Below are 10,000 nucleotides of genomic sequence, written 5' to 3'. Positions count from 1 at the left end.
CACATATATTGCATGTCAAATGCTCCCTTTCCAAAATGTTTTTAATAGATAAGCACATTTGAATTGCTTATAGTGGTTTGCAAGACCTCAAAAGACTAAGCAGGTTTTTATGACAGTAACTCAAAACATTCAAACTATATGTTTATCTAAAAAGCCAGCCCTAGCAGATTTTTGCATGTACTTTCTTCATACAAACAATTTCTTCTTAAAAAAATATTTAGACAAAACATACTCTTCATATCAAGATGTAGTGATGAACCTAACATCAAAACATAACTGAAGTAGTCGTATATAGCTACTTCTTTTGTAGAGAGAAACCAAATATCCTTTAATGTCAAATGTCAAAAATGATGTTTAATGTCAAAAGTTAGTTTTCTGTAATATAACAAAATATACATTTTCTTAATGGAATTCGAGCATTACTCAAAAAAAAAAAAGAAAAAAAAAAGAAATATACAACTGTGGACTACAGGCAGGATTCTGAAAGTGATGTAGGATCCATGACTTTCTTGATGTTTATGATTGACTGCTATAAATATTTAGAGAATGGTCCAGTCTGCAGAGACTATACACTCATCTCTCTCAATGCTCGGGACCCTGACAAGGGTCAATACAGTGCTGTACTGATGGGCTATATTGACAGCACATTAATAATGCATGGAACAACCTATAGACAACCCCTCATTGTTCTGATGAAATTAATTTCTAGCTCCAGCACTAAGAATCAGTGGAACAAGGCTGCTCTTTGCATCTTAGCTAAAATTAACTCAAACTAATGAGTTCACTGATGTTTCCTGTCTGGACTTGTTCAGGTACTAATATGTGGGGTGCATGGTTTGCATTAATGACTTCACTATGCAAGAGTCGGTGATGACGCTTATAAATGTGTTTTAATATTGGTTGTTTCCAATAGCTGTTTTTTGGCAGGAGATGCTTATTGGTTGAGATTTGTCCTATGCAGCTGAGCTCATGCTGCAGTGTGATTGTAAGGCACAGGTCTGTGTTGGCCACGACCGCTGGAGGTTTGATTGTAAAATTGTCCTATCAGCGGATCAATGACTTGTGTGGAGGGCTAGGATCGTCCAGGGTAATCAATACAGTGACCAAGACTGCAGGTTAACATGTGCAGTGTGTTGCCTCTCTCTCTCTCATTCTTACTCCCTCTCTCTCTTTCTCACTCCCTCTGCCTGTCTCTCACATTCACTTTTTTCACTTTTTCTTTTTCTCTCTCTTTCCCCATCCCCCTCTCTCTCCTTTCCTCTCCTCAGTTCTCATACCTCTCTCTTCTGGGCTCTCCTCTCCAATCACATTCTTCAGAAACCATCGCCTGTTTTTAAACTGCCGCCTCCAGGGTGCGGCCATGTGTCTTAGCCAGAAGGGGATAAAAATAGCGACCCCGTGCACTCGCGTATGCCCTGCTCCCACAGTCCCTCTGTGTCCTTTCCTCATTACTCTCTTCCCATGATGCCGAGGCTCAGCATATTGGTTTGAGAGCCGTCCAAGTCGGGGTGACGGAACGGGCGATGAGGAGATGGCCACTCACCTCCCTTTCTCTTCTGACCGCAGGAGCTCCGATTTGGACATGAATGGCAAGCTGGGTGGCAGAGGGCCCATGAGTGTCACCGGTGAGGCCAATAGCAACGCCAACAACATCAGCATGGTGTCCGAGCCCAGCCCAGAACTCCAGAATCACGCACGGGTCAGTACCGCGGCATCACATCCGCGTTTAGGAGCAGAGTGACGGCAGAGGCTAAATCACAGACCAGAAAAAGGGTTTTTTGCCTTTTGAAGGTTAAAAATATACAGTGACAAAAATGGCAAGACTGAAGAACAAACTTATTAATGTCTAAACTAGAATTTTCACTCAGATTGAATTTTAATCCAAAACCTGTCGTAATTTGTGTCTAGATGGCCAGTGTAATCCATTACTTTAATCTAACACTTTAATATGCCAGTGATGTCAATGAGCATCATAATACTGTATACAGAGAACTATATTTATATAGTAATTACAACGGCACAAAACTCTGGACCACTGAACAGTATTTTCTACTGAGATACCAAGAACACTGAGGATTTAGTGTTATCATGTTCCAGCCACCTCACTAGCTAATTAACAAGCTCTCTGGGAGCTGCATCAGATGTGTAAGACCAGAAGAAAACACTCCTTGCAATTCAGGTGAAAATCAAGTAGCAGTATTACACTGGTTTGTAACTTCAGAAATGATCTCTATGTTGTATGGTCTGTGATTTACATCATCCATCATCCAGACTAGCCACATGCTGGGCTGTCTGGCTTGTCCATTCCACAACGCTGGGTTGTTACATACTCTGCTTTTCCGTTCCTTCCTGAGCAGGGCTCGCGCACGCCCAAGAAAGCTGCCACCTTCGGGAAGCGTTCCAACTCGATGCGGCGCAACCCCAGAGCCGAGGTGACCAAGCAAGGCTGGCTCCATAAACAGGTGTGTTCCCCTGCCTCCCCCTTGGGTCTGCTTCTGCTCAGTTCGAACCAGTCCAGTTCAGTTCTAACCAGTCTACTTCAGTTCAAACTAACCCAGTTTGATTCACCATTACTGTCAGTAGATATATACTCAGATGTACAGTGCTAATTTCAGGAGTAGACGAACTATAGTAGAATACAAAAGAAACAGTAGACTATAGTAGATACAGTAGAATAACTGTAATTGTGGTACAGTGCAGCTGTCAGTTTCTATATGCACTGTAATTTTCCACAATTTTGTGTTTCAGACTCATCTCAGCTCATTTCTTTCTTATCGGTCTACACACAGTAACAGCAAAAACAGGGTTTTGGAATGTTTAGTAAATTTATTTTTTAAAAATTATTTACATAAATATTTTCATAAGTATTTAGACTCTTTACCTCATACTTGACACTTTTGCCAACAATGGCAACTTCAAATCTCCTTGACTTAGGAATGAACCTAGAAGCCTGGCACACCTTTGTGTTGGACCCTTTTCCCATTCTTCTTGGCAGAATTGTTCAAGCTCAGCCAGGCCGGATGGGGAGTGTTGGTGCCTGGCCATTTTCATCCCTCTCCAGAGATGCTCTTTTGGGTTCAGGTCCAGACTCTGGCTGGGTCACTCCAGAGATGCTCTGTTGGGTTCAGGTCCAGACTTTAGCTGGTTCACTCCAGAGATGCTCTGTTGGGTTCAGATCCAGACTCTGGCTGGGTCACTCCAGAGATGCTCTGTTGGGTTCAGGTCCAGACTCTGGCTGGGTCACTCCAGAGATGCTCTGTTGGGTTCAGGTCCAGATAATGGCTGGGCCACTCCAAGAGTCCCACAGTTTTCCCAAAGCCACTCCAGTGTTGTTTTGGCAGTACTTGGCAGTTATTATCTTGTTCAAATGTAAACCTTCACAACAGCCTGAGTTCTAGGGCATTTTGACTGGGTTTTTCTGCAGGGTTTGAGTGTAGGGTTTGTCTGTAGGGTTTGAGTGTTGGGAATTTCTGTAGGGTTTGAGTGTAGGGTTTGAGTACATGGTTTGAGTTCATGGTTTGAGTGTTGGGATTTTCTGTAGGGTTTGAGTGTAGGGTTTGAGTACATGGTTTGAGTGTATGGTTTGAGTGTTGCGATTTTCTGTAGGGTTTGAGTGCAGGGTTTGAGTGTAGGGTTTGTCTGCAGTTTGACTGCAGTTTGAGTTTTTCTGTAGGGATGGTATTTATGAGACGATGCTCAGCACCTGGTTTCTTCCGTACACGGCCCTGGGTATTGGGGCCAAATAGTGCAATCTTTGTTTCATCACCCCAGAGAATCTTGCTTCTTGTGGTCTGATAGTTGTTCAGGTGCCTTTTGAAAAACTCCAAGCAGGCTCCGGTGTGCCTTTTCGTGAGGAATGACTTCTGTCTGGCCTCTCTATCATAAAGGCCTGATTGGGTAAAGGATTCATTGTGACCACTGGCTTCTTGGTTTCCTTTGTAACCAAGTCCCTTCATCCCTGTTTACTCAGTTTAGCTGAGTGGCCAGATATCGAAAGACTGTGGTGGTGTCTTACCTCTTCCTTTTGAGAAGGAAGGATGAAGGCTACCATGCCCTTGAGCTCTTTCAGTGCTGCAGTTTCTTGGAGCCTTCACCCATGTCTGTTTCACAGGTCTACGGACAGTTCTCCCAACCACATGGATTGGTTTTCACTCTGACAAACACCCTAAACTGTGAGACCTTATATAGACAGCTGTCTGCCTTTCCTAATTGTGTTCAATTAATTCAGTTTGGCACAGGCAGACTCCAGTGAGGATGCAGTAGCATTTCAAGGACAATTAATAGAAGTAGGATACACCAGAGCTTAGTAGTGAGTGTTATAACGCAAGGCCTGAATACTTATGTAAATGCAATATTGCAGTCAGATGAACTGAATTCATGAAGTCAAATGAGTTGAATCCATTTTAAGATGAGTCTGAAACAAACCAAAAAATGACCTTGAACAATAATGGACAACAGCTCAGGACACTAACTCCAACCTCTATCACCGCACTTAAGTGACTCTGTCCCTCCAGCTCGGCGTGGTGAGGTTGATGCTGATGGTTTATGGCTGTGGTTGCATTCTGCAGGCCAGCAGTGGCGTGAAACAGTGGAACAAGCGCTGGTTCGTGCTCACAGACCGCTGCCTCTTCTACTACAAAGGTAGGCAGATAAGACTTTTCTTGTGCCATATTCACATACCTGCAGCATCTGCGTGTATAGCATTTGGTTATTCAAACCCCATGAGTTTCTGTTAAAAATCTTTTTTTTGTCTTCATTCACTGGTAGTGTCTTCTGACTGGGTATGTTCTGCAGAAATGCATTTGAATTTGAGCTGTAGTGCTTTTCAGAAGCTCCTCGGTGCAAACATTTGGAGTGGCGCACGCCGGCGTGCCGATAGACTGCACTCTCGGCTGAAACTGCACAGCAGGGAAGCTTTGGTGATTTGTCTTGAGTTTGTTTATGCCATTACGCTATGGGCAGCAGTGAGTGTTGGGCACAGCCACTGTGCGTTCACGGGCTGACAGGTCAACGCTGCCTCTCATCTGATTTCCTCATGACAGTGGCTTTCTGTGTGTATTCAGTGTCTAACAAGAGAGCTGCATTTTTAATCTGGGCTGTTAGGTCTGTCTAACCAGTTTATGGGCCTAGGGAAGCTATGATACAAGGTTATATCTTGTCGATTGTTTATGACTGTATAATTGCAGTCTTTCTGGCATTTCATAGGCTATTGTAATAGCGCATACAATGCTTAGTTTTCTCCCAATTGCTGTGAGTCATGATTACATAATAAGGAGGAAAGAGATATGGCACTTAAAAGGGTGCTTACTAAGTTGATGTTCTGTCTGAGCCCACGCATGGGAAAGCATATGTGTTTCACCATGAACATTTTTTAGTTCAACTTGAAGAACTCTGGGATAGGCATGGGTTGGTCACACCTATCCACATAGCCTTCAGTGTGTGTATGCATGTGTATGTGTGTGTGTAACACGGAGCCATCACGAGGCGGATGCATACGCTGAGAAGAGAGAGATTTATTAAGGGCAAATCCATAATCAGAGTCATTAGAACATTCCAGGCTCAGTGAGCCAACACGTAGAGTCTGGGAATACATCTTAAACAACCAAACAAAAGCACATGATGACCAAAAAGGGAAGCAGGCTATAACAATGACACAAGTAATGATAAAAATACTTAACTAACAGTGGGGTCGCAAAACAGGCAGAGAGGCCAGGATTGAACCCAGTGCTAGGAATCACAAATAAGGCATGAATTACACAAGGCTAGAAATCACGAACAGCTAGGAATTACACAGGTAGGCTAGGAATCACAGAGTGGCTAGTGTTTAACACACGGAGGCTAGAACAAACAAAGTCTAAAATGAACTCACAGGTAACAGGGCAGGGTTTACGTAGGGGTGATGAGGACTAAATGCACAGGTGATACAAACGAGGTGAAGACCAAAAGAAGGGCTGAAACGAGAATGGAGAAAAGTAACCAATGACATGAAAGAGGGAAACCATGACTATAGGATGCTAGGGAGTGGCCAGTCATGACAGTGTGTGTGTGTGAGAGTATGTGTGTGTGAGTGTGTGTGTGTGTGTGTGTGTGTGTGTGTGTGTGTGTGTGTGTGTGTGTGTGTGTGTGTGTGTGTGAGTGCGTGTGTGCGTGTGCGTGTGTGCGTGTGTGCGTGTGCGTGTGTGTGTGTGAGTGTGTGCGTGTGTGTGCGTGTGTGTGAGTGTGAGTGTGTGTGAGTGTGTGTGTGTGAGTGTGAGTGTGTGTGTGTGTGTGTGTAAGTGTGTGTGTGTGTGTGTGTGTGTGTGTGTGTGCGCGTGTATAAGGCCACACCACCACAAACCTAAGGAATTCTGGGATAGAAGGAGCTCAGGATGGCAAGAATAATATAATGTAAACTTTGGGCAGTGGTAGCTCAGTGGTTAAGGTACTTGACTTGTAATACGAAGGTTGCTGGTTCAAGTTGCCGCTGTTGTTCCCCTGAACAAGACCCTTAACGCTCAAGTTGTACTCAGTCATAATTGTATGTTGTTTTTTTTGTGGTAAAAGCATCAGCTAAATACTATAAATGTAATGTAAAGCCTAAAATTTCTGCATAATATAGACAACAGACATAATACATCATATGTACTACATGCATTTCAAATACTAAAATTAGCTGGTGTGTGTACTACCTTGTTAGCAATAAATCTGTAATGCAGCTCAGCTAAATACTGAGCTCCTGAATACTGAGCTAAATCCAGTGCATTTAAGGAGAGAAAAACAATCCTGTGCAACACTACTATGTTGTGATTTAATCAAAACCACAGCGAATCAATTCATTAAAGGTAGAGTTGCCTTCGATGAAAGGGTGCAGAGTGATTAGTTGTTTGACTAATTATTTGTTTGCTTTGTTAATGTGCTTTGCTTGGTTAGCTAACCATGCTTGGGTGGCTTTGTTTTGTTGGCATAATCCGTATAGTGATGCCAAAATCACACCCATGCCAGGGAGATCATAATGTCTTCTTGTGTAGTGAAAAGCCCGTTATCATACCTCCTTACTAACTCCCATCCAGAGCGGTTTTCTGCTTCTTCTCATTAGTGACCCCTGGTGGCTGGGCTGCTTGTGCCAGGCAAGTTCTGCCTTTCAACAGTGTGTCACAGACTTTGTGGGAGCCTTGCAAAGTTGAGTTTTTCATTTTTAAAATTAATTTTTTTTTATTTTTCAACTATTGATGGCACCTCTGCGCACTCATTGAAGTGGTACATGAATGCAAGATTTTACCTACCTGATTTCAGGGTGTAGGGGGGGTGGGGTCTCAGTTTTGCCCCAGGGTGGAGGAGGGGTCTCAGTTTTGCCCCAGGGTGGAGGGCAGGCCTCAGTGCTGCCCCAGGGTGGAAGGGGGGGGGGTCTCAGTGCTGCCCCAGGGTGGAGTGCGGGGGGTCTCAGTGCTGCCCCAGGGTGGAGGCTGCAGGCTGTCACTCTGGGCTCTGCGTCAGCATTGTGCCTGAGTGTGTGTACCAGCCTTCCCATCTGCCCTGAGTAACCATCACTGTCACTGTAACCCTGCACTCAGTCACTCTGACAGGATGCACCTGACAACAGGTTTTGCTCTCTCTCTCTCTCTCTCTCTCTCTCTCTCTCTCTCTCTCTCTCTCTCTCTCTCTCTTTCTGCCTCTCTTGGTCTCTTTCTCTCTCATTCTTTTTTCTTTGCTTCTTTCTCACTCTCTCTCTCTCTCTCTCTCTCTCTCTCTCTCTCTCTCTCTCTCTCTCTCTCTCTCTCTCTCTCTCTCTCTCTCTCTCTGTCTCCCCTATCCTTTTTCTCTTTCTATCATATGGGTCTCTTTCATAGCCTCAGGTCATAGTTTCAGGAGTCCGTGTCTGTCTCTGTTCTTGCATGGGAGTTAAACAGGAACCATTTATATTATCTGAGAGCATTATCTCGCAATTCGAGTTAATCTGTAACTGATTGTTCCTGATCTTACAAAATACCTCACTTAAGGTGAACTGAGCTGAGAATTCAGTGTGCAGTATGAATTTTGATTATGTGATTGAGTTATTATGGTGAATGGTTTTGCACAGAAAAAAATGCACTGAGTCAACTTTCTTCTTGCCAGGACAAATATAAGATTTATCTTAAATATATGTATCTACTGAGTACATATGTATGGATTAAGTAAGTGTATGTAAGTATGTATATGTGTGGATTTGTATGTCTGTGTGTGCACCAGATATGAACTCCAGCACTGGGAGGGCAGGTTTCTGACCTGGATGTCTTTCCCACACAAAGTGCAGCTTTCATCTGAGAAGCCATGAGGGAAACCAGTAACTGAAGCTGGATTTAGATATCAACGTAGCAGCAACAAGGAAGAGTGATATAGTCAGTGGTAAACCGTAACAATACTTGTGTTATATATGTGTGTGTGTGTTGGGGGGGGCTGCTACCAGTGACAGTGTATGAGGTTACGGGGATAGGAAAGGTGTCACTTACTCCCTCAGGGCTGAGAGGAGATCAAACGTACACTTCCTGGTAGACTCACACCAGTCTAGTTTTGTTTGTTGTAGTGATGTAGTGATGTAGTGATATTCAATGTTCTAGTGAATACACAAGGTTTCCAGAGAAACAGGACATTTCAGGCAGAGGTCCTTATCAGCTTTTCAAGCAAAGTGCTTCTGAAGTTCTTGGAGGATGAACCAATTTATTCCATGGGGTTGTAAAGTTGTGAGTTGAGTTCCTAACTTCATTGCTGCCATAGCATTAACTGGGAATGCAAACAGATATGATATGATTAATGTCTGTTAGTATTAAAATTGGAATAAAATTGGAAAGGCAAATATTTAATTCTGATGGTCTGAAAACAAGCAGCAAGTCTTCTCTTAGTTTAAAGGATCTCTGAAAATGTCCTGTTAAATGAAGTTGAAAGTTGCTAAAGCATCTCTGAATTCCCCGTGTCTCTGAGGGCTCTGCGGGTCCTCTACTGACCGTTTGAACTCCGCTTGGTACACCTGCCTTTCCCTATGGGAGGAATCCCATGAGTTTGATCCTGGTTTGTTCAGCGGGGAGAGGAGTTGACCCCTGGCCCCTGGGTGCATTCTCTGGCTTGCAGGGAGTGGGCTTGTAAGGGGGTGGATGATAGGATGGGTTCTGCATGTTCAGAAATTTGCTGCGCCCTTCTCACTTTGTGTGTGTGTGTGTGTGTGTGTGTGTGTGTGTTCACAGCGTGAGAATGCACCATAGTTAACATGTTGGCACAGCGTGGCCCCAAGATTTGCATGTGGGGAGTGTGTGTGTGTGTGTTTGCGTAAGGGTGTGTGTGTGTTTGTTCCGGTAAGTGGGGGCATCGTGTACAGCCCGTCTGGCCTGGCTTTGATTCACACTGCCAGAGGTGAATGTGTTTGTTGGCTGGGTCATGTGATGGACTAAATTACTATGGAAACCTTAGCCTGATTGGTCAATTTAATAACTGGTAACCAATTCTATATATTATATATGTTATATTACATATATGGTGTTAAGAAACAGACCCTTCTTTGTCATGGATATAAGACTTCTCCCGCTTGTGGAGATCAGACCCCACCATATGAGCTATTAGTTATTAGTTATTTAATTACAAAAACCAACGCCACGGTCAGCCTGGATAGAAAAGAGACTCCTGCGCGCCGGGATCCTGGGGTTTCCTTCCCTTCCTAAGTGCAGTGGCGTCCCACGACACTCTGGTCATTTATTAATCACATTCAGCACAACATAGCACTTGGCCGGCGGCCACGCCGTCTCCTGCCGCCACTCTGGTTTCCGGCTGGCGCAGCGCTGGGCGGATGCTGAACACTCGGCGTTGCCTTGACGCCGTTTCCATCTCTCCCCAGCCGAGTCACGAGGGCCATTCCAGCAAGGGGAATGCAAAGACGAATGGGTACTTTTGTTCTCGCTGTAGATATCAGAGCTGCATGCCAGCTATGAGAGAGAGAGAGAGAGAGAGAGAGAGGGAGAGAGAGAGAGAGAGAGAGAGAGAGAGAGAGAGAGAGAGA

At 44.2% G+C, this 10,000-nt stretch overlaps 1 protein-coding gene across 13 annotated transcripts in view; it reads left to right on the top strand.

The window, feature by feature from the left end:
• The window catches only part of plekha6 (pleckstrin homology domain containing, family A member 6), an 80,030-nt gene that overhangs the window by 39,654 nt on the left and 30,376 nt on the right, over positions 1-10,000 (top strand). For all 13 annotated transcript variants that reach the window (XM_027028544.2, XM_035520286.1, XM_027028550.2 and 10 more), the window contains 3 exons: positions 1,567-1,699; positions 2,358-2,462; positions 4,569-4,641. In XM_027028544.2, the coding sequence (XP_026884345.2) occupies positions 1,583-1,699; positions 2,358-2,462; positions 4,569-4,641 (295 nt within the window). In that variant the 5' untranslated portion in view covers positions 1,567-1,582. The remainder of the gene's footprint in view (positions 1-1,566; positions 1,700-2,357; positions 2,463-4,568; positions 4,642-10,000) is intronic.

This window comes from Electrophorus electricus, chromosome 20, assembly GCF_013358815.1.
Source record: "Electrophorus electricus isolate fEleEle1 chromosome 20, fEleEle1.pri, whole genome shotgun sequence".
Lineage (NCBI taxonomy): Eukaryota > Metazoa > Chordata > Actinopteri > Gymnotiformes > Gymnotidae > Electrophorus > Electrophorus electricus.
The sequence above is the reverse complement of the archived record's forward strand: the minus strand, read 5'-3'. Positions and strand labels throughout refer to the sequence as shown.